The sequence below is a fragment of the Serinus canaria genome, chromosome 12 (genome assembly GCF_022539315.1).
Source record: "Serinus canaria isolate serCan28SL12 chromosome 12, serCan2020, whole genome shotgun sequence".
Lineage (NCBI taxonomy): Eukaryota > Metazoa > Chordata > Aves > Passeriformes > Fringillidae > Serinus > Serinus canaria.
Window position 1 is genome coordinate 7,627,739 of NC_066326.1, and position 25,049 is coordinate 7,652,787.

Sequence of the window (25,049 nt, forward strand, 5' to 3'; positions counted from 1 at the left end):
ACTTCCAGTAAGGCCCACATGCTTCAGCATAATGTCCAATGAATCCACCTGAAAGCAGCAAACTCCAGGATGGCCTTTACTACACAAAGAGAAGCAGAAAGGCAAATCAGCAGCAAAGAGACTGTAAAAAAATCAAACTGTAAGGCCTCTGTCTCAGTGTACATAGCTTAGAAACACCTGGTTTTGCAAAGAGCACTGCTTCATTTTATAAATGAAATGCTCATATCCTCAGCTCAACCAAAAGCACAACTGTCAGGCACATCAATAATTCTGTCCTGCTCTTCAGCCTTTTAGCAAGTGACCTTGTTACTAACAGGGTGCAAATGAGACAAGCTGGAGTTGTTACTCATTGACAGTGAGCATCTTACAGACCCCATCTGTCTCTGCACCCAAAATGCCTGATCATGTCTCCCAAATACAGAAGTGAAGGGAGGATGCCATCTCAAACTACAGGAATGAAGAGTCATTGATCAAGACAGAAGCCAGAACTGTACAGTGTGAAGGTGTAATCAAGATTACTGTGAAATTATAAAACTCCACAGAGCCAATGAAAAAAAGTTCATTTTCTTCCTAAGTTGGTTTTCACCTTGGAAACTGATTGTTGAAAGAGAAAAGGTCACACTGCTTAATAGCATGAAATAGGGAAAACAGTACATGCAGATAGTGCTTGACATGAAGTATTAATTACCTTTTTGGCAGAGCATCTGTTTGTGCTGTGATGTATTACTCCTTACACTGAGCCATGGCTTGGGATTCACCTGAGGTAGGTGTCACTAGCATGTGAACAAGTCACTTCTACCTTACATCCCTGGATCCCAGGTGTGCTTATGGATTTAAACACAGCTGGTTTCTTGGCACATAAACATGAATTGCTATGTGGTTTTAAGTTATTAGTTAACTAATTTGCTGTTCTGTTACCAAATTCCAGAAATTCACACACAACTCCTATGCTGCCTCCAAGGGTGAAGGAAATGCACTCTTCATCATGTCATCTAGTAACTAATTATGTCTTGTTCCTACAAAACTCTACTTTAGCTGTTAAGAGAACAGTCTCTTGCTTTGATTACCAGGGGAGCCAGATCTGCCTTTTTCTGCCCTTGGTTTGCCCCCTTCCTTAACTGATGAACATACCTGAATCAAAGCAAGCGGAAGGAAAGGAGAAGGTGAGAGAAAAATGAACCCAAGAAATTAAAGTAACAGGTATCTCATAACACTTAGGCACTTCAAAAGAAGGTCAAACAGGAAACGAGATTTAGACCAAGCAAAAGGTTTTTGTATTCAGAATTAAGCATTCCAGGAATTCTTCAACATTTCTTAAATTACAAGAAGCATTGAACAAGATCACAGTAACCCAAAGAACCACCTGATAAAAGTACAGGCATTTACTTTTCCAGCAAACCACCAAGGATGATTTCCTTGTCACCCTGATCACCCTGTGATCAACTCACACTTCCTCTTTTGGACATTTCATCACAGCACTGCCTGCAGGTATTTTCTGTGATTTTACATGATGGCTCACCACTGCCTTACCTGGGAAGCCCCAGCACTGCTGCACTGTGAATTCCATGTTGAATTTGACTCAGGGTAATTGTTATTGCTGGCAACCTGCTGGCTGTGGGGTAAAAGCCAGCTGACAACACAACAGCTTCTTACATGAATTGGCATAATGCAGAAATATCCTAGCCAAAGACTGAAAGCACAGAGCCCCAGACTCTGCTTTTTCCACTGGAAGTCATCCCTGCAGATCACTGCCCAAATGTGCCAGGGAAAGCCTGAGCTACCTCACCAGTGCAGGACTCCAGGGTCTCAGCATTCACTACAGCCCCCAAGATATTTTTAAGCTAATTCTAACTGCCAAGTATTTTTTTACTGCATTTATTTCTCAGTGATGACTTAGACTAAGTGCTTATTTTTAAATCATATTTGACATTTTGTTAGGTACATTGGAAAATAAACCAATTCCTACATATGCAAAAATTAGGAATTAATGAGGCCTGGCAATTATCTTGATGGAAAGAACCAAGTGACTTAGCTGAACAGACAGAGACTCACTTAAAAAAAAAGAAGTCTGCTCTAGTAGTTAAAAAACAAACGAAATTGCTTCTTATTGATTTTAATTTAGGTTGAAACACTAGCTGTCTCTCCAACAAAGCCAGAAATGGAAACAACTATAAATGAGTACAAGATGTGATAAGATAGACAGATTCTTAAGCAATCAAGTATAGAGATGACCTCCAGTTTAGACAGTAGTTAAAATATGATATCGTATGTATGGATCAATAAATAAGTTTGCATTTGTCTCAGCTCCAAAAGCTGAAGAGCCACGTTCTCTTTTCTTTAGCAACTCTAAAATGTTGCCCAATTAAGCTCTGGAGGTTTTTTTTTCCTTACAGATCCTCTAGATTCTAATTTACAAATAAAATCAAGAGAAGCAATTAAATGTTTAGTACTATCAGCATGTTTCCCCAAGTGATGCACATGTGGAACAGAATAGAAGTAGTCCAATCTTGATACAGGAGAATGGGTTACAAATTGAAATACATTCCCATTACCATTACTCACAGGCTTCACGCTCTAGCAGGTCCCAGAATCAGCACCACAGTGCCCATCCCTGCACAGGAACCTGCTCCTCCAGGCTGATCCACTGCACTCCAGCCTCCAGAGCCAGCACAGGCACAGAGCTCAGGGTGCAGAAGGACAGTGTGTGCAGCACTGAGCAGCACTAGGAGGGACTTTTGGTGATGGCCGTCCAGCCCAGCACGTTAAAGGCTAATTAAAACCTTCCTGGCAAACTGCCTGGTCACTCTTCTCTGCTCTCCAGACAGCATGCACTGCCAGGGCCTGCCTGAAGCACACCAGAGCATCAGGAGCAATCAAGGATGATTTATGATCCTTTCAGTGCACCAGAACTTGAGCATTACCTGGTAGGTACAGATCAGGTCTTCTCTGGTTTTTGTAAAGGCTCCTATATTCGGAAGGCAGGTCTCCCTCTCTCCTTTACTCATAAATATCTCTCCCCTTTCTCACATACCTTTGCATACCCCAGGCTCTTCCCAGATAACATCAGCTCAGGGAGAAGGGACTGTCTTTTCACCATTTGATACATGGTATCAACTTTTGGCATCAACTTTTTCATATGAACATGGAACTTTTTCTCCAGTTCATGCTGTATTTTATCCATTTTACATAAGATTTTTACATTTCCCTTCCAGAGTATCTTTCATCTTGCATAGGTCTTTACGTGGGGAAAAAACCCAAAACCACTTCATAGAGGAAAAACAAAGTTGCAATGCCACAAAAACAGGCTGGTGCAGCACCTGAAGTTATTTCAGCATTTAGTGTCAAAGTTTGCTTGCTAGATTTCAAGTAACTTCTTTTCCTTTCCTTTTCATTTCCATGAAGTTTCCCTCTGTGTCATCTCTCTATAAACACCAAATCAAAGACTTTGGGGAAGTCCATGACCTAAATTCCACAGCAAAGGGAAACTGTGATAGCAGCTTGACTACTTTAGAGGTAAAAAGCTGAAAGCATCCAAGGGAGGCCACCTGTCACAGCTGAGATGGCCACCATGCAGAGAGTATCACCACACAATTCCAGAAAGCTTTCAGCATTCCCCCAAACAGACTAACACCATACCTCAGCAGAAGGCTTCAGGCATCTGCCCACACAGAGTAACACCACATCACTTCAGAAGGCTGCAGGCATCTGCCTTTTTTGTTCTTCAGCAGAACCTTTTACCCCTCCTGCTGATGCCTTGCACCTGTGTGCCCTCTGCTCCCTTTGGTGGTTGGTCAGTGCCCCTGGGCACTCCATGGCTCGTTGTGTCAGTGCTGCTCACCTGCTGCTCACAGCTGTGCCCACTGGGGATGAGGCTCAGCCCCAATTACCCCAAACTGTGTGCCTGCAGCCACCCTAAAGGACACAGGGTCACAGTAACAGAGCTGATCTAAATTCTGCTAACAGCTCAATATCCAGTCCCCCCACCCACTTCCAGCAGAGGAGGAAAAGAAACACTTTCTACCCAAGAAAACTGCTGCTGTTACTATTACTGTTACTACTGTTACCATTAACAGTAACAGGGTGAGGGTATGGACACAGCAAAGCCTCCCCACATTCCTGGGAAATGCACTGCCTCCTTGGGATTGCACCACACTGCAATGCCCAGGGGTCTGGTGGAGCTCATCTCTTACCCACAGCCAGGTCACTCCAGGGTGATAAGTGTGGCCAGAAGGGCACAGGCAGGTTCTGGAGCTGTGTGAAACCTTCCATGTCTGACAGAAGTCAAAGCCTGAGTTCCCCTCTTTAGATAGCTCCCCATCACCTGCACTGTTAGAGGATGCCCAGATTGCTACTCCATTAAAAACTGCTGGGCTTAAAAAGGAAACAAACAAAACCAGAAGAAATTATCTGAAACACTAAGGCTGCAGAAGACTTAAGCTTTTCTTTCTATTTCTAAAATTCTCATTATAGCAGCTTTCAAGCCACATTTAAATAAAAAAATTAAAAGTGGAAAGAAAATTAATTTGAAGAGCTTATGAAAATAAAGTTAGAAACCCTAAGAATCAGTGATCCAGGGCACAGCCAGTGAACAGCAGAGTATTTTGTTCAGCACTGACTCCAATAATGATCCAGAAGTCATACTAGGCAAACAATCAACATGAGCTTCCTTGCTGTGCCAGAAAAATAGGGCACTGAAAATCCCTGGACAAACAGCAAGGGCAGAGCATTGCACATACATAATATGAACAAGACCAGTGTTCAGTTCTGGTGTGCACCTTTCTAAAGAAACAGAAAAAAACCTAGATAAAAGCTAAAAAAAAAAAATACTCTGACAAAAAATTATTCAAGGACTGGATAAAATCTCATGACAAAGGGTTTGTGAGGTTCAGGTCACTGGGTTAATCAGGACATTGTAGCATGGTTTTATCCTAATGTGGAAGTACTCTCATGGTAACAAAATATCAGAGGGCTCTTCCAACTAGTAGAGGAAAGTAAAACAGATAAGAGACAGTGGTTAAAGCAGTTGTATATTTATAGCTTCATATTCACTAATTTAAGCACCACTTTTCTTGGTGGCTTATTTATTTTGGTAACTACTTTGCTTATAGAAGGAAGTCTGGGATAATTTCAAAATGGGCACCAAACAAATAATGGATTTAAAAGGGACAACTGACAACAATTCCAAGGACTGATACATATGATAAAGCATCCTCCAGAAAGCCAGAATTTTAATGGACAGATTGGACATCTCTGCTTCACCACAGGCAGACTCAAACTAGGAGGTGGGTTTGCATTTCACCACACAGTAAAAGAAAAACTTTCAGAGACATATAAAGGCAATATTAAAATAGCACCCCTCTGACACAAGGCCGTCCAAAGAGAATATTGACAATACCAAGCACAGTTGTATTTCAGAACAATGTCATGATGAGGGTTATGGCACAAATTCTCACCTGTGAAAGCTGCCAGAGCAGCAGCAGTCGTGCCATCAGGGTGTGCAGCAGCTGAGGCTCTGCCATTGCACCAAGAGAAGAAATAACAGAACTTGCACATTTTGCACCCCCAGCTTGCAAATATAACAATGAATTAATTGACAGTAAACAGGAGGGAAGCACTTTGCAATGCATAAACAATGTAGTAAGAAACAATTTAAAAAGTCACAGTTTCTGAAACTGCTGTCACTGAGCACAAACTTTTAACACTTACTTAAATAGCTAAAACTGTACAAAGGTGTCACTTCAGAACACAAACAGTTATACAGAAACCATATCATCTGATGCAAAACCCTTGGGCAAAGAAGGAAAAATAAACAACTAATTTTAGAACCTGAACACTCCATTAGCACTTCTCACCAATTAAAATATGATGCAACTGCTGTCAACAGGCAAATTTTAGTTGCATTTTAAGCATGTATTTAAATACAAAATACACAAGCTACTGCACTGTAACAATAAAAAGCCAACTACCTACAAGTAGAATGGAGGCCAACAAGAACAGACTTTGGTTCTCTCTGCCTATCCAGGGAATGGATGCAATGTTTAAGGGACAGACATCCTACATAATCCCTCATTTCTACTTTGACTGAAGTAAATCTATACCATAATCTCCAGAAGTCTAAAAGCACCTTAGTAATCTAAATGTCAATGAAAGTCGATAAAAAATTAATCCTTAAACTCAATTTTGATAGCAATGTAGATCTGCACCTAATTTGTTGAAAGTTACTAGGTAGATTTATTGTTTCCAGGGGGTTGGGAATGGGGAGGGATGGCTGGACACAAGCCTCACACTGAGGCCACTAAACAGAGGTTTAATAGAAACATATGACTAAGGAAAAAAAATCACTAAAATTGCCCTAAAAAGCTCCTAGTCAAAACCTATTTATTTTGAGACAGGCATCACAAAATTCACCACCTTCTAACATACAAACCAAATTCTTGCAAAATTTAGAAGGGGAGAGGAGGGGAGGTTGGTAAAGGGACAAAAAGATTATACAGGGAAGCATTTTTAAGCACAGGAAACTGACACAAAGGCAGAGAGTGGTTCTCAGTGATGGGAGTTACCTCAGGGACATTCTTGCTCCAAAGAAATGTACAGACCAAAACAAAGTCATTTGCTTTCAGCTGAGGACCATCAACATGGGCCAGGACAGAAGTGTTTTTATTTACCTCTGCAGTGGAAAGATTACTTTTAATGCTGTGCATTGGCACAACATTACCATCATATCCTGCTTATTCAGTGTTCACCTCTTCTTACACTGAAGTCCTCTTCCACTCTGGGATGACAACACTGGTCATCACCCAGCCTGACACCTCTCCAAGGAACTCCAGGTCTAAGACTGTTAAAAAACAAGAATCCAAGTAGATACTTTTATAGGAGCAAGAAAAGGGCAAGGGCTGCTTTGGTTAAAGCAAGTATTACAGCATTTCCTATGTCTCTTGCAAGCCTCCTGCAAGGACAGTAGCTGGAAAGAGGGAGGTGGGGGGAAACTGAACAACTCTTCACTTTGCCTGTGAGAAGTCATCAGATAGCTTTCCTTTCCTGTCAGCAGAATAAATTGACTCCCAACAGAACTTTTAACAGCACTCTGTCAGAGAGACAGGCACATTTTATTTCAAAAAAAGAACAAAGCAGCTGCCACAAGACCAAATAACATCCTGCATTTTGCTCCTAAATACTACTACAGCTCTTCAGGGCTCAAGGTTTCATTCATTACTTTGCTGCAAGCAGAGAAAAGGATTTTTCAAAGGAGCTTTCCTAAGCTAAGCATCCAAGTCTCAAAACACCTAGATTTTCTTTAGAAAGGCCCCCACACTATGAATGCAAAGTCCCTCAAAGCAGGCACTGGACAGGATAAACATCTATCAGGCATCACTGCAGCATTTATGCATAGAAAACTGCAACACCCACTTCAACTGAGATGTTATGTGCCAGTACTGCTGGCAGGTGCATGATGCAGACATGTTTTAAGTTCTAGAAAATTGTTCATCATTATTCAAATGACTTGATAATTAAGAGCACTAGTACTTCAGCTCCCAAGCAAACTTGGAGATGCAGAATAAAACCACATGAAAAAAACAAAAGGCCATACAGTAGCTGATTTACTTTAACCATAGTTCACTTGATTACTAATTCAATTTGCTGTAAAGTGAGCCATTCAGTGGCTGCATGAACTCCTGAGCTCCCTTACTGCCCTGTGCCTTCACTCCTCCTCCTCCAAAGCAGGGATTTTATTCCCATCACCGTTTCCTTCATCTTTCCAGTAGTAATATCAGGGGAAAGGAAAAATGAGACAAGAACAGCAATATCCATGGAATATCTCAGCAGCATCATTGCTGTGCTTGCAATCTGCTTCCTAATTCATCTGTTCACTTTCAGGGTGGGAAGAGATTCTGCTTAGGCCACAAATATGTGACAGCTCAAGGCATAAAGCTGGAATCTGCTGTGTCCTGGCAGCTGTGCCTCAAGAAGATGAGTGCACATCGAAATGCGAGCATTTGGAGACACAACCAGTGCAGCCCAGATTCATTCAACAGCACACTTGTCCTCACTGAAGTGGGCTGAGATCATCTTGGAGCACTGGAGGACCTGTCAGCACCACTGAAAGGAAGAAACCAATTTGACTTGCCCTAGGGCAAGTAATCTGTACCCTGCTAAACAGGTGACATGATCATCAGGGCAAGGTACTGAGTAATGGGAAAATTCACAGCACTCAAGGATTTGTCTGTGCTCTTCTTTTTTCTCTAAAGGTTTATGGACACACAAAAGTGGAAAGTAGCTGCTTTTATCAAAAGTTATTCTCTAGCTGGGCACCTCCAGTTGGCCACACCCCAGGCTCTCCTGCTCAGCATGAAAGGGAGCATTAATGCACATCTTCCTTCTCTGCTTTGCTTCCAACCCGTGCACATGTTCACAAAACTGATACTCCCTGGTGGAACTGGGCTGTACCTGGCAATCTGTGGAGCTATGTTCCCATCAACCTGTGCAAGAAAACACAGATCCACAATTTTCACTTGGAGGAAACACTGATATGACTTTACCTCATGAAGAAGGGAACACTTGATCAAGATATTTAGACACCTAAAGCAGCAAGCAGTCCCCAGATGGAATATATAAACCATAAATTAACCCATATGGTGCATAGTTAAACCCTCAGATGACTCCATATTTTTAAAAACATTTGTCTGACAAGCTTCACTTCCTAAAATACTTAAGAATTGTTGTTTAGAATTAAACTTGAAGTAGCATGGCACATAAACATAAATAACTACAATTTCATCAACACACAGGAGCAACTCTATAAAAATGGAAGCACAATAACTTGGCCAAAGAGAAATTAGGCTCATTTTTTCATAATTTCTCTGATTAAAGTTATATATTAGCTAAAGTACAGTGTTATTACTAGACCCTTAGGCTTCAGAGCACATCATGCCACATGTTCATTTGGCTGCTAAAAAGCAGCAACCAAATGATTAGCACTTTTTTCCAAGGACAGTTGAGATTAATAGTTTGAAGTCATTCCTTAATTTAACCATGAAACTTGAACATTTAAATTAGAGTCAACTTTAATAACATTTATTTCAGAAAACTCTAAGTATGTTAGTCCTTGAGCACTGATTATAAGATGGATAGAGCTGTTAGCTGTCTTTTCTGTAATTGGAAACAAATTCCAACCATTAAACTTACAGAACTTGATAACAGTAGAGCCAACACTTGTCCCTGCAAAGACCCAGAAACTGGGAGTGCAACCATCACCCTACTGAATCAATAAGTCATTTCCAGGGATTTTTTATGGTACCAAGCAGGATCTGTTTGTTTCACAAAGATTTCCAGTGTGGATGCAGATGGGATGGGTGAAGGACATGTCATCTCTGCTTGACTCCCACAAGTCCATCACTGCTCTAAGACACCCCTTTTCTGAACAGGATCAGAAACCCTCACATCCTCCCTTCCTAGACAAAAAAGAGAGGGTATAGGGGAGAAGAGAGCAATAAAAGAAATCCTAACTCATACACACAGGCAAAAAATCCTCCGTGTTCTTCCAAGCAGAGCAACATCCCCAGCCTGGATCCAGGCTTTGTTGATATTGCAGTATCAGTGAGGGAATTCCAGTTACCCTCAAATTGTGTTCCTTTCTTCTTTTCGAATGTACTAAAATCCTTTCCTGCTGTGATGCCTCTTCCTCCCTCCCAGCTTTAGGAAGCTCTTCCTCTGGCTGCTAGCACAGACAGATCCTGTGACTACTTGAAGACTTTTGCAAGCTGGGTCCAGGCCCCGTTAACCACCAGCCTGCTAAGGGACAGCAAAGCTCTCCCTGGAGTTCCCTCCCCAGGAAGCAAATCACAAGCTCAGCTCTTGCAGCCTGGGAAGGTTCACTTGACTGTCTTTATCTTCAAGGACTCCATTAGCAACTTCCTGTAACATATTTTGAAATAGCGCTGAAAATAAGGGATAATTAAAATGTACAAAGTGTCATCTTCATAAAAGCCACAGGACTAAATAAAGTCTTGGAGGGCCCTCTCCTGTACATTCCGTATTTCTCTACATGCACAATGCACCTTCCTCTGTAAAATCTTCACTAGACAAAGCCAGTCTTCTCTGTACCTTTAGGAATCTCTGAAGTAGTATTTACTTAGTTCAAAAGGCATCACTCCCAGTATAATTTTTCCTCCAAGCAGAAGACAGTTACAAGCAAAATTAACTCTCAGCTCAGATCTGTAAAGATTCAAAATCCAAAACCCCATTTAGGCAGTTACCAGGTTAGCAACAATTTAATTCATTACCAAAGAGCTAATCTAGACTCAAGAAAATTACTGTTATTTATGCATCTAGCCTAAGATAATGGTAGTAATTGTCATTCCTTAGATGACAAGAATGTGAAAAAAGAGCTAAGAACTGCACAAATGTGTACCTTTTACTTCACAAAAAAATATTTACTCTCTCTTGGCAAAGCACCAAGAAATCAGATAGTAAGGCTATCACCTTAACACTAATATTTATGTCTCACTGATGTTTGGTACTGTGAATTCAGATTAATAAGCAAACAGACCCCATGGAAACAACCTCTCTTACCTTGTCCTGGTTTGATTTATTAATCAATGCAATTATCAGTGACAAGCCCACAAAGAAATGCACTAAACAGTTCAGAAAGGGGAAAACCTTACCCACACTTTTTTTTTTTGCCAGAGTGACCCCTTTTCTCTTACTGCAACTGAAGGAACAACAACAAAAATACCTACTTAAACAATGAAAGCCTATTACAACACCACTAACAAAGAAATACTGCAAAGACTTATTTTCTACATGGTTCATTTATTGTAACTGAACAAAGAAAAGAACAGCCTTTATGTTTCCTCACAAAGTAAAGTGATTTGCAGGGGAGAAAACAAGTAGTGACCTCTCTTCCATTTAAAGGGAATGAGATATGAAACAGAGGGAAGAAGGATGCTTACAAATTAAAACCGAGCTGACAAATACCTTACTTCTTTAATCCTCTCTAGAAAATGTTACAAAAAGGTACAGAAGCATTTGTGGCAGATACTAAATGGTTAATATCTGGCCGGGATTCCCTGCCAACACAAATTCCGATGATTTGCCATTGGATGTTGTCGGCACCAATGTCCTGTTATAGCCCACAGAGATCCTCCCTGCAGCTTCCCTGCCTCGGGCATCTCTGATGTGCGGGATCAGAGTCGGAGGCTCCCCGTTCCTCAGGATGCTTCACTCGCAGCCCTGGCTGCACACCAGGTACCGCTGCTCTTCAGAGGAAAGCTCACGGCAGCGAGCGAGCACCGAGGTCTAACGTGGTAGCTCTGTACAAAAACTAAAGGCATAAAAGCCTTTCTGGAAAACAGTTTGCTTTCCAGGCAAACCTTTAGCAATGAAGAGCCCTGAAACATTCCCGAGTATTACACAGCTGTTTTATGGCTTCTGGCATTAAAGAGTTTACCAACACTCTGCAAGCATCCTACTACCCTCTGCTTGCATCCATCTTCATATTCAAACCATAATGCAAATATTATCTGGTTCAAACACTGCTGATCTAAATCAGCAAGTCATACAATACTGTCATATTAAACCAACATCAGGGCTTGTTTTCCTGCAGCATTCCTGGAGCCTGCCTTCTAGATGTAATTACTATACAATATATATCAGAACCAGAGAGAAAGGCATCACTCCAAGGGCTGAAATTGAGAAGAAATCAATACAAAGAAGATAAATGTTTCGTCAAAAGCTGCAGAGGTATTAACCCTCTCCCCAGCTTAGTTTCTTTTTGCTTCAGATCATTTTACCATGTGAGAAGCTGCTGGAAGGAATGGAATGGGTCTATCTGCTTAGCTCTGCATTTGCTGTTAGGGGAAAAAGGGTATTCCAGGAAGAATTTTTTTTTTTTAATGGAAAAAACAACAGAACGCATAAGTAAAAGTTCGTATAGAACCTCCAGAATTTAATTATTTCATTAGACTCTTGCACACCTGGCCGGGGCCAACAGGCAGGGCAGCCTGAGGAGCGCACGGCAAGGACGGGAGGAGCCGCGGTGGGAGCAGTTCTCTGGAACAGGGGCTCGCGCTGCCCCCGGAGCCTCACACCGCGCGGACCCCCCGCCCCATCCTCATCCCCGCCGGGAGAGAGGCGGCCCAGGGCAAAATGAACCCCGCCATCCCTGGGGGCTCCCGGCCCTTCCCGGGGCGCTCAGATCCCGGCGGGAGCGCGCGCGGGGCGGGAGCGCGCCGGGCGGGGCCCGCGCTGCGCGCCGGCGGAGGGGCGCGCGCCCCGCGGGGGCGCCGGCGGCGCCACAGCGCCCCTGGCGGGCGGCCCGGGCACTGCGGAGGCGGCGGGAGGGAGCCCGAGCTCCGCGAGTTCCCCCGGGCCGGGGCAGCGGCGCGGCCGCGCGTCCCAGTGCGGGGCGCAGGGCAGGAGAGCGCCCACCCGGCCCCGAAACACGCGAGCCCCGCGGTTCGACACGGGGCAAAAAGCGATACACAGGCACCGGCCGTGGGGTTCCATGTGGGGGGAGAACTGTACGGTGGTCGCCGAGTGCCCCCCGCCCGCGGAACCCCTCTCCCGCGGGTGCGCGGTGGTGGCTGTACAACTGTAGCCCCGGTGCGGAGCGGGCGCGCAGCCCCGCGGGACTCCCCCCCCGCCCTGCCAAGGTCAGCACGCGGCACGGCGAGACCCCCACCGCGGACACGAGTGGGGTGGGGAGGACAGGGACCCGCGCAGCGCGAAGTTTCTGGCGGGGGAACCGGGGGGCTGCGACGCGGGGTCGGAGCGCGGAGTCACGCTGCCTTTCGGGGCGGCCAGCGGCGGTCCCGCAGCACAAAGGGAGCTCCAGGCAGCCCCATGAAAGAAGAGCAGCGCGCAAGGACCCCCCCTCCCCGCGCCCGCCCCACGCCGCCGGGCGCTGCAATGCACCGGAGACCGGGGACACCGCGCCGGGAGCGCGGAGCCGAGCCCGTGCTCCGCTCACGGCTCCACTCGCGGGCAGTGCTGCCCGCAGCCGGGAGAGTGCTGCGGAGCGGGAGGAGACCAACGCTGGGGCCGCCCCGGCAAAGGGGCCCCCGCGATCCCCCGCGCATCCTCCGCATCCGCGGGGTGCCCCGCCGCCTCCCCCCGGGGTCGCGGACACGTGTGGACGAGGCACCGGGAGCCCCCCCAGCCGCCGCGCTCACTCACCGGGGAAGCACACCACATCATGGAGCACGGAGCTGGTGATTTTCAAGAAAAAGATCCACCAACACGGTTGCAGTAGCCTCCGCATGTCCAAAGCCGCACATCGAAAGGGGAAAGGGGCTAAAATAATTAACACACAGGGGGAGGAAAAAAAAAGGAGGGGGGGAAGGGGCCAAAAAAAAGAAAAAAAACTTGTTGAAAATAAGTTTCTCCCCGCACCCCTGTTCCTGCGGGAGAAAGCGGGGGGCTCCTGGTCGCCTCCTCTACGGGGAAAAAAAAAAATCCCCCCAAGCGCGGGGCAGGGGGAGGACAGAGTCGAGCGCCGGCGGGGCGCGGGGACCCCCCCGCGCGGCTCGGCGGGCGCGGGGCGGCGCGGCTCAGGCGGGCAGCAGCGGCGGGGCGCGCATGCCGCGGACGGGGCGCTCACAGCCGCCTCCGCGCACGGGCGGGCGGGCGGCGGTCAGCCGGGGCCCCGGCGCGCTCCATCCTGCCGTACAGGAAGTGGCGGGCGAGCCCGGATCCTGGCGGAGACTTTAAAGCGGGGCGAGGGAGAGAGAGGGAGAGAGAGCGCGGCGCGGCGGCGAGGCGAGGAGAGGAGAGGAGAGGCGGCGGCGCGCCGGGCGCCCCGGCGGCGCGCCCCCGTCGCCCTTAAAGCGGCCGCGGCGGCGGGGCGGGGGCGCGCTCGTGTACACGCTCCCGCTCCCGTGCACGCTCCCGCTTCGCCGCCTGTGTGCGTGTATCTGTGGAGGACGCCGCCGGCAGCGGCGGGGTTGGGGACGGTGTGTGACCGCGCCGCGGAAATTCGCCGTTTGCAGTTTCGGGCTCCGCGCTTTCGCCCTGGCGCTGTCTGTTGGGAGTTCCTTGTCTCGTTCTGCCTCCCCCCTTGTCCTTCGTGGGCCCCCCGCTACTTGTGTGCATCACTCGGGGTGCTATCAGAGGGGTCCGGCCCCCCTCCCCGCCCCAAAACCACGCAGTTTCCCATCCCCTTTGAATCTATCCCCCACAGAATGCCACAGTTCAGTGCTGTGCCGGGTATTTCCAGAAATCCTCGTGGAAATCATACAGATTTTATTCTCCTCCAGTGGTACGTATCTTTTTGGGTACTTCAAGAGACACCTCCACCCCCACTACCCCTAGAATCACATAGATTTTTCCTCCCCCAGTAATACTCATCATTCTGGGTATTGTTGGAAGCATCCCACAAAACTGCTATTTTTCCCCCAGTATTGTGCATTATACCACATTTTTCCAGAGCCACCTCAAAATGAGATAATTGTTTGGTGTTTCTGCAAAGTCAGATGAAGGCTGTCCCAAGCCACTCTGCATCCACCCCCCACACCCCCCCGGCAGCACTTTCTGAATGAGTGATAATTTTGCACAGGAAACAGAAGCAGAAAATGGTGTGAATTCAGGATGAAGGGATGGTTGCTTGTACTTGGTATTTCCTGGCTGTGCTGTGGTCTGCTGATGCTTAAATTTCATTCAGTGGTAGTTTTTGTCTGTTTCTTTGTTAATTACATCCATTCCAGGCATTCTGTTTCAGAAAGGAAAGGGTTTGGCCAGGTTTATCAGCGCCTAGTGTGCTCAGCCCTGGCTCTGTCATTTGCTATGCCCCTCATTGCTTACCTGCAAACCTTCCATATTTGTGGTGTTTCCAGAGGAGAGGAGATGGTCGGCACGAGGAGGAACAGAGTAGGAAAATTCAGAAGTCATTTGTGGAATGGCAGTGATTTTCTCTCCCCCTTCCTCAGCTCAGGGGTCACTAGAGCAGCACCTCAGGTAATTAGCACTGTTTGCAAGAGGTTTTGTGTCCATCCAGGTTTATCCCCCTCATCACAAGATGCCAAGGCAGTGGATTTTGCTGCATCCAACGGGCCCCTCATCAGGACACATTTGTAGCCTTTCCTTTGACTTTCCACATACCAGGTCATGACTGTCCAAAATCCCAGTTGGAAGTTAAAAGTGCAATCCTCATTGGCCAAAACTGCTCATCCCACTAGGGATTTTTCAGGTGTGAGGATTTAAGGACCTGATTAGATATTCTCTGTCCTTGAGGACACTACCCTTTGGGGTGTGCAAAGATGAGAGAAGGTACTTCTGTAAGGATTTGCCTAAAGCAAAGCAAAAATTTACAGGCCCTGGAGAAAGGTCTCATCCAACTTGTCCATTTAATCATTTCCCACAACATGGTTTCAACTCTCATAAAAAACAAAGATACAATTTTAAGAACTAAATTTTCTAGATTTTTTTTTTTTTTTTTTTTGTTCCTATGAAAATCAAAATCAAATCCCCACCTGCCTTGACCTTTTGGATTCTGCCGTGACATCTGGGCTCAGTTACTTATTGGGCTGTTCAGAAAAACCTGCAAAATATTCCCCTTTCAGCAATTGATTGCAACCTTGCTGTTCTATTTCAGCAGATAGAGAGGCAGGTTCTACACCAATACTGAGACTTGCATCTTCAAGTGAAGTCCCCCTGGTATTACTAGAGGCAATCTTAAGGTGTTTCAATCTGAAAGTGGGTTTCAACAGGCCTCATTACATGAGAAAAGTTATTACACACTATTGCAATATCACAAAAAAAAAAGTAAAAACAGTGGAATTTTTTTCAAAGAGCAGTTTGAATTAGTATTTTTCTCACTAATTCAAAATCCTTTGCAAAAGCTGTTAATTGCACCATTTTATATTTAAAACATATTTTTTAATTAGTTTAGGGTTTTCTCTCCTGGGAAAGGACAAACCTGAAACTGGACCCATATCTTGGAATTGGAGGAATTTTGCATTTTCCATTCTTGGTGCAAACATGAAAGTAAGATATAAAATGCATAATCAGAGACCTGTCTCCTGAGGAGCACAGATGACTTCAGATCTCTCTAAGCTGCTAAGGAAGGTTTTAGGATGGCAGAGCTCCCATCAAAAACCAGAGTTGCTCGGGCTGGATATTCACAGTAGTCGCCTCAGGTCTGAACTTCTTAAAACAAATCTGTAAAAGCCCAATGTCAGCACGACCAGCTTGGTTCAGCCTGCTGTGGTACAACATGTACAATGACCCACTTTTCCTGGAGTGGGAAATCAATCATTGCATCGTCACACATCAGTTTAGGAGCTGTGGTGGCTGAAGTAGCTTTGTTTTGCATTAGCAATTGGGGTGGGCAGAGAAATGGAAAGATGGATGATGGAGATGCAGAGAACAAAATTAAACACGGTTAAATGAGAATCCATTTCCTGCATGCAGTATCTCTGTGCCCGAGGCACGCTGTCTATCAACAATACTCAGGTACAAATTGGCCTGCAGACGGATCTTTAACTCCCCAAACACAGCAAACTGCATCAGCAGGATGCTGCTCTGCTGGGCTGGGGCTGCCTGGCTGTGGAGCAGCCTCATCTGACAGGACAGCTGATTCTTGCCAGCGACTGAAGTACTGTGGCTGGTGTGATTAAAATAACTGCTACTCTACTGAAGGGATTGAGAGAGGACATTATAGCCCAGTGCAGCTAAACCAGACCAATGGGTGCTCTGCAAATCTTACAATATTTATGGTTAGCAAAGCAGGTGATGTCAAGGTGAGAGGAATGGGACCAGCAGCCCTGGTTTGCTTGGAACAGTGAATAAAAGATAACTTTTATCCTTCTTTTCTCCCCTCCTGTTTGAACAAGTAATATTTTTATGCTGTCTTCATCAACATACGGGTATGACTCCTGGGAAAGAAATGAAAGTCTGTTAATTTATTTGATCAGACATGAGAAATAATAGAAAACTGAAACGAAGAGTTGTATTTGTCATATGTTTGAATTAGTGAAAAGCTGAAGAAAGCAGAAAATATTGCAAGGAGTTCAAAGATGAGAGGTTTTATTGAATTAGAAAATTATTAATAGCATTAATAATTTCAAAAACAGGCTTCTTAACAACTATAATGACTATGTAAAGGATTGGAAAAATAAAAATCAAAGAAAAAAGTCAGATATACAAAGTTACACTTCTTTTTGTGTCTAGAAAGAAAAGGATGAATTTTCCTTTATTTACTGCCAGCCTCACTGGAATGGTTAATCTGTGGGGAAAAGACCAGGTGAGGATTTAGCCCTGAAAGGATAATTCAACATGAAGTACGAAGAAGCAGCTACAGTTCAGATTATAAGTAATGTGACGTATAAACTTCCAGATTAATTCAGCAGCCCTAGTCCCTGTTCAGCTTTGCATGGAAAGGAAAAAAAAGGATGCCTACTTTCATAAATTACACTATTGCAGAATTAGTTTCTGGAAGCCTCAGGACAGATGCATTCTTCTCAGAGTATGCTGTGAGGCTTTGAAGGTCTTAACAAGGCATCTGAGAACCTGCTGAGAACCAGAGGTGGAGGGCAAGCAAAGTGCTGTGATAAAAGAGAGGGCTTTATTCAATATAATCATAGCAATGAGCTGTATTGTTTGATTTATGAAGACATAAAAATAAATGAACTCAGAGATGCAGGTAAAGTGAAAGGTATAAAAAACGTTAATGGGTGATGCAAACTCTGGCTAAGACAGGCTGTGGGTCAGAGATTGCTGCAAGTGTTACAGGCTGCACATCTACAGCTCAACCAGCATGACAGGAATGAGCACTGACTTGAGAGATACTCCAAGATGTCCTGGCTGGGAAGTGTCCCACAGGGCTTGCACAAGGCTTTTTTGGAAGACCAATACATTTATTTTCTTGTGTTCTAAAAAAGGAGCCACCACCTTAGGGTAGCCCCAGGCTAGATCACTCAGAACAGACACTGGTCACATGCTGAGACGCCTACTTGAAAACTTCGAATTAACCTTGAAGTCAAACAGTTCTTTTGTCTCCCAAAACGGCCCCAAACTGGCTGTGTTTGTAGAAGTGAGTGTGGAGGGTTGGACTGATCAGCAGCGAGTTTCTCTTTCAAAAGCAGCTGCAGTTCAGAGAACTGTGGTAGGACCTTGCTAGGGCCCTGAGTGTGTCTTTAATTCACAAATCCTCTCATGTTAAGAGAAGAATATAAAAATCTATCATCAGTGTGGCAGCGAGCAGAGCAAGCATGTTCATGACCAGAGCTGAAGGATGAGATGAAAGACCCAGTTTTCTGTCCTGCTTGTCTGTGACCATATCTGTGACTCAGGGAAATTACTGCCTTGGCAGAATTTAAGGTGGAAACTAACGAGACAACAGACTAAGGGTCTTCCATTATTGGTGCAAATATAGTTTGTAGGTTTCACTACTGTTTGGGTTCAATGAAAGTCTTGGGATCCTCAGCTGCAGAGAAGCAGAAATGCTTTGAGTGAGAAGCCTCTATCCATGCTCGATGTTTTTCCACTCTCGTGCAGCTTGCCAGGGAGATAACTGCAACTGTTGGGTTTTCCTGCACAGTGAAGTTGACTCAAGGACAGGCAGGGTTTGCAGGCAGTGTGAGCTCAGGCTGAATGTAAGCTGCTGTAAGGAGCAGCAGGGGTGTGGTGTGCTGGATCTAGACGTGTTACTGACACAGTTACCAAGAGCAATCTTCATGTCCACATTCCAGCCCCCTTGTCTTCCTGGACTCCACAAAGCCAGTATCATAAAGAGACCCCTACTCTTTTAAAAGCCTTATGCATTACAAGCAAAACATCATTAAAAACATAGACAAAATTGGGGAGAATGAATCAATTCATTGAAGGTGGAATTTCTGCTCTTCCTTTCCCTCTTTCACTCCACTGCTGATTTCTGCCAAAGAAATTAGTGTGATATGTCCCTGTCCTCCTGCACAGATGTCAAAAAGATGTGTCAGAAGCTACTGGTGAAGGGTAAAGACACAGGTGTGCTGTGCTCCCAAGGGGAGAGGCAGTAATGACTCTTTAACAACGTGTGACCTTCTGCTGTAAACCCATTGCAAATGGTGTCCAAAGCCAGGCCCCCGAAATTGCTCCACAATGAAGACCAATCAAGCAGACTGCAAAAAACACTCTCCTAGTCAATCCCAGGAGAGCACTTTCAAGAAGCAAAAATCTGTTCTATAAATGGTAGAAGCAGACTCCCAATCTGTTTAAGGAAAGAAGAGAAAGTTAAAGAGTAACGTTTGCCATCCCCATGTTCCCTCAGATATACACTCTGACTGCAGGAATAAGATGATGTGCAAACTTGTATGTTCTGGCTATCTTTTTTAGTTGGTAATGTCTTACAAGAGCTTGTACAGACGTGAATAATTGCTTTCCAGAAACTACTGCAGCCCCTGGTGGGAGGGTGCGGGGAGGAATGGCCTTGACAGAACAAGGAAAGAAATAACACTTGGGAGGTACAGGAAAAGTAATTGTTACTTTAGTTTGGGTCCCTGTGTTGCAACAGAGAAATGCAGATTGCAGATTACAGCATAGCTCTGTTTTTACTATTCCTCTCTGGTTTCAGATATCCCTGGTTTTGGTGTTTGAGTTTTTTTTTCTTAAAACATTACTCAAATATAGACTTGTGTAAAGCACTCTGGATTTGAGTGTGGACAGGCAGTACATTAGCTAATATGATTCCATTTGAAAAGGATTCCATAGCCAGTTAAAAGGATTCCATAGCCCCAATTAAATGAAGAAGTGTCAATATTAATAAACCTCCCAAAGAAAGGGATAAAATCAGATGCCCCGGTGACCCCTCAGACATGAGTTATTCAGATCAATACATACCCATAAGCACGGCTGGAGATAGATAAACAACAACAATGTATCCAGGCCACTGAGGTTTGGCAGTACAGCACACCCACAAAGTCTCCTTTGTTTTCTCTGTTTTACTTTCCGTTCCCTTATTCTCCAGTGTCAGGATCATGAGCTACTTGTCTGCAAACTCCAGTTTCTTGCTTGGAGTTCATCCTGTCTCCTCTTGATGCCTGGACTAAAAAGGATTTCTTGGAAGCGTAAAGACGCCATCCAAAACGTTGAATAAGCAGTAATCCAAATCCCTGACAGCTTACATCTCTAATGCAACCAAAACGATTTTCATTCATCTTTTCAATTGTCATCAAATACAGATCCACTGCAGCTGGGCACAACTCCACTGGGCATTCCCTTTCCTGGAACTGCAACTACTTGGGTCCAAGTCAAAGTTTTGCCAGTGCAAGGAGGGATGTGACCAAATACCACAAAAATGCAGTTGTTACTTTCTGCAGTGTTTTGCTACTGTGGGAGTGTGGCAAGGTTTATCTTTTCTCCCCAGATTTCATGTTCATGATGCATATCTTGGAGCCATCAAGGTCTGGTAGTTACAATGCGTTCTGCTCACATCTGCAATGTCGGAGGGCTTAAAACATTTTAGAATTTCAGCATCTCTTTTTGTTGATTTCAGATGAATGGAAGAAGAGGATGCCAAGTTCCTGAAAGTAATAAACACTTTAATAAACACAATAAACACTGGGCCCAATTCTACCTTTGTCTGTTCTGGTGTAAGTCTAACCTCTCTTCAAGCAGCTGACAGGTAATTTTAGACAGTGTAGCATGGGACAGAGTCAAACCCTTTAATTTGGAAGAAGACAATTGCTTCCTCTGGCCCATGCCCAAGAAAATATACATAAGACATACAAAAGATAGTAGTAGAAACTGTATTTATGTGTGTGAGTGTGGTTTTGTGTAAAAATACTCAATTCTGGACTGAAAACTAGGCTTTCCTAGCTAAACCAAAACGGGGCAATGTTTACCATAAGTGACCTGAAGAGGAGTGTACAACTAACACGTGTTTAGAACATTGAACTGTTGTTTTAGTCTGCACTAATTTATGATGCCACTTTTAAAATAACTAATGATGACCGAATAGATTTTAGCATCTGTTAAGGGTATCATCTTAAGACACATTGATGGGGAAAAAGGAAACTGAGAATTAAATTGTTAAGACAACTTCATAGCAAAAGAATATGAGACCTCATAATGCCTCCCACAGCATCACAATTAGTAAAATATTTACACCTTTTTTTTTTTTTTTTTTCCACAGAATGGCATTATTCTCTCGGGGTCAGTATTAATTGCAAGCCGACGGCCACTTGTGAGCACGGGGGTGTTCCCCGGGCCGCGTTTGCTGCCGGTGCGAGCCCGGGCAGCCCCGGCCCGCGGCTGAGCCGGAGGCGGTTTCGAGCCACACGGGGGAGTCGCAATGCGCGCACGGCCGAGTTCGCCTTCATAAATCTCTCCTGGCAAACCTGATTTCTCCGTGCTGCCGCCTTGTCAGTCTGTCTGGGAGATAACACGAGATCTGCAACACTTAGCACAGCAAAAAACAAAGCTGGAAACGCGGTGTTTCTGTAACAGAACGGCCTGTAAGTACGGCGGGTCGGGGGTTGTGGAGGGGGAGAAATCTGTGCTGAGCGTGATTCTCTTCACTGAACGCTGAGCCACCAGCTTGCCTGGTGATGCCATGTAGAACACCAAGAAAAGTTAAAGAAATCTCGGCCATCAGTAATAAAATCCTAGCGATTTTGTGTAATCCATTGGGAAAGCAGAGGGTGTGTCAGGCTCATTGTGACAGGACAACACGGAATTTCGCAGTGGCAGTGGAACAGCAGCGCTGGAGCAGGAGCCAGGCCCCATCATCAGCCCTGTCATCACACTTCTCACTGCAGGGATTGCAGAGCCTTCCACCAGATAGCTGCAGGAAGATGGGCACGGGCACGGTGTGGGCAGGCTCTGATGCTCCTGGCCCAGCCTTTAACGATCCTGACAAAATCCACCTTCAGTAAGCACAGGCCATGAGCAGTGCACACACAGCCTGCAAACCCTGCAGCAGTGAACCATCCTCCCTCCCCAAGCCCATCCCAAGCCGGAGGACACAGCGGTGATGAGGGTCCTGAGCCGGGCACAGAGGGAAGTTCGGACAGAGCGTTCCCAGCATGGCACAGGTTTTCTTGCAGTACTCGGGCCATCCTAAGGAACATTCCCTTGGATTTTTATACACCGTTCTTATGACCTAACCATATCACACAGGAGACTTACTTTCCCAGCTTATTGTTACCTGCTACTAATCCAGACGGCTGCTCACACAATACCCCATTATCCAGCAAAACAACGCGTCCTGACAAACGCTGTTCAGTGAGCACTGGCCACCAATCCGAGAGAGCCAGGGTCACTGCTGAACAATACCAAGAGAGGTCTCACTAGCTTCTTCTCCCTCCTCCATTCAATGAGCTGTTAATAGACAAGCTGTTAGAGAGAAAAAGAACTAAATAGTTTACAAGCTTACATTTGAAGGCTTGTGAATTGCATTAGCTGAGCCAGCTGAGCGAGAGCCAAGGCAATCTCCCCACGATTGTAGAAAATGGCATTGAGGCATGTGGAGGCAAAGAAAGAATGACAGTGACCAGGTTTGCAATATGCAAAGCTGAAATAATTACTGCTTTCTGTGGCATAGAATTTTTAGCTGAAGTACAATATGGAATCAAAGCATGCCGTTAAGTGCACAAGTGTGTTTGTGTGTTCATATTTTAAAACATTCTCTCTTCTCTGCAAATATTTATTTACAGCATTAATAAAAACTTTCTGAAGCTGATTTTTGTTATTTCCTCATTGGACCCCCTCCTACCTCTCATTCTCTGCTGCAGAGGCCACTCTCAGTATGAGAAATGACCACAGTATTTTTCATTACTCTCTGGGTTTTTTGGGGCCTAGCAGTTATGAATATGAATTTGAACCACTTTAAATACAATTACCTGGACAATAATTTGGGATCTCTGGAGCTGGAACGTGCAACTGAAAATATTTGTAACCCTTTGGTTACCAGCCAAGTGTTTGACATAGTTCTTTTTAATACTTCATTCTGTCCTTTAACTTTACCAGAGGGGGAAAAAAAATTGAAAAGCAGCAGAACAAGACAAATTAATAATAGTGAAATAGAAAAATTGAAAAGTAAAGAATGGAACCATCGAATCATTCATTTTAAGACATTCTGTGGCAGAAAAGAATTAAGGAAGGAACAGCTAAAACCCAGCCACTATCAAACAATCATAGTTCAAAATTTCTACCTTTGAGATAAGCTCAGAAACTTTCAAGGGGACCATAGCTTCAAGCAAAAGAATTGGTGTGGATCAAGTACACTTTCAGGTAAAAGATTTCAACTTGCTTACTGATTTTCTTCTTTATATTGCTCTCCCCATTTTCCATAGTCTTTGGTTAGAAAGAAGCCAGGTGCTGTCTCTAATGCAGTGCTGCAATGACAGCAGCAAGAGCTGAGGGAGCTGCTTTAATGCAGCCCTTACAAACAGCCTGAGGGGCTCAGGCAATGGCTGCTGGGGCTTTCAGCAAAGGACACTGGTGGCTTTTGCTGTAACCTCCACTAATGGGCAGCTGTCTTTGATAGCTCATTCAAAGTCCAGTTAAAGCAGCAAAAATTGGCTTGACAGCAAACACAACTTTGTTTTTTTAAAACAATTTTTTGTTACATTATCACATAGATCATTCACAAACTGGACTTACTTGGGTCAGTGATCCAGAAAACAGCTTTTCCAGTCAGACTTGAGCTTTGCCCATTAAACTTTGTCTCAAAATCTGAGTACATTTACCAAAGAGAAACCTTTTAGTCATGCTTAGAGTACCAGCCATCTAGTGCTTATATCTGAAAGGAAAGTAATCCAGCACCCCTCTACTTGGGGTAAGAATTTCTGCCACTATTTTAAGACCAATGGCAAACTCATGTTGACATTGGAATGGACAGACTGACTTCTGAATTGTTAAAAGCTCTCTTTTGATTCCAGTCCTGCAGTGTCAGTGCAGGTAAATCAGTTTCTGGAATGAGTCACCTGAGATCAGACCAAATAGAGATTATGGATTTGCAGGTTCTTGATTATGAACATTTTTCAAGTAGGCAGAGAAAAATTCTTTTGGAGGCTTCAGAGAAACCATCATGTCAAGGGTATTTTGTTTTAGTGAAAGGCTGAGGATTTATCTAATCAAACCTGGGAATCATTCTTTTGTTTTGGTGGGTTGGTTTTTCTGAGCTGTTGAGTGTTCCCTCCTTTTAGATCCTTTCATTCAAGTTAGTCGTTTCCTTATATTGGCTGATTTTTATTTCTGCTTTTAATATTCTCTATCGATTTTATTGTAGTGCACTTACATGCTGTTCAACAGTCCCCTATTACTGTAAATAAAATAAGATAAATAACTTGGCTTTCCTTCTGCATGTGAAATATTTGGCAGCAGCCATCCCCACCCTTAACTGAGCTCTTGATAGTGTCACAGTCAGTATGTGGGAGAGCATCTCTGCATGCCCTCACATGGCACCAGTGCCCATGCTGCTTAAATAAAGCTCGCTTGGGGTCTGCTGATATTGCTGGCTGGCTTTATCTAGCAAGCAGAGGTACCAGTGGCATCTGTGCATCTGTTGGATGTGCAGATGGAGGCAGCTGCCCTCTCAGACACTGGCAGCAACAGCAGTGTTAACACGGGCATCTGTGACCAGGCAAGATATTGCTTATCTGCAGTGCATGGTGAAGTCACTGAGGCTCCTGTTTTCAGATCAGGCAGGTGTTATTTCTATCTATCACTGACAGACTCGGGCTTAACCAGTCACTTAAATAACAATGCTAAGATCCAAACCCCAGCTTCATTGCTGTTCCCCTTGGGAACAGACACTGAGGCCAGCAGACACTCGCTGGCCTCAGGGAAATACCCAGCACAGAGTGCAGGAGGTGCATTCCTTTGGCCAGCTAGAGTCTCTCTGGCATTCCCAGCAGCTGCACTCCCTCCAGAGCCCTTGCTGTTGGCTCTGTCAGCTGGAGGTCCAAGGCTCTGCCAAAGGGCTGGGGCAGCTCCAGGGCAGCACCTGGCCCTGATCCTCAGCCTGTGCTGGGCTCTGGAGCTGTGCCTGAGCCCAGGCCTGCCCTGGGAGCACACATGTCAGCACAGCTTATCCTGCCTGCCTGGGGCACTGACAGCAGCTGACTTGAGTGCCT

General features: G+C 44.9%; 1 protein-coding gene across 1 annotated transcript in view; it reads right to left on the reverse strand.

Annotated features, from left to right (window-relative positions):
• Positions 1–13,521, reverse strand: part of PTPRG (protein tyrosine phosphatase receptor type G) — a 383,561-nt gene extending 370,040 nt beyond the window's left edge. Inside the window, exon 1 of the mRNA XM_030227885.2 lies at positions 13,174–13,521. Coding sequence (XP_030083745.2) covers positions 13,174–13,258 — 85 coding nt within the window. The 5' untranslated portion in view covers positions 13,259–13,521. The remainder of the gene's footprint in view (positions 1–13,173) is intronic.
• Between the last annotated feature and the right edge of the window lie 11,528 nt (positions 13,522–25,049).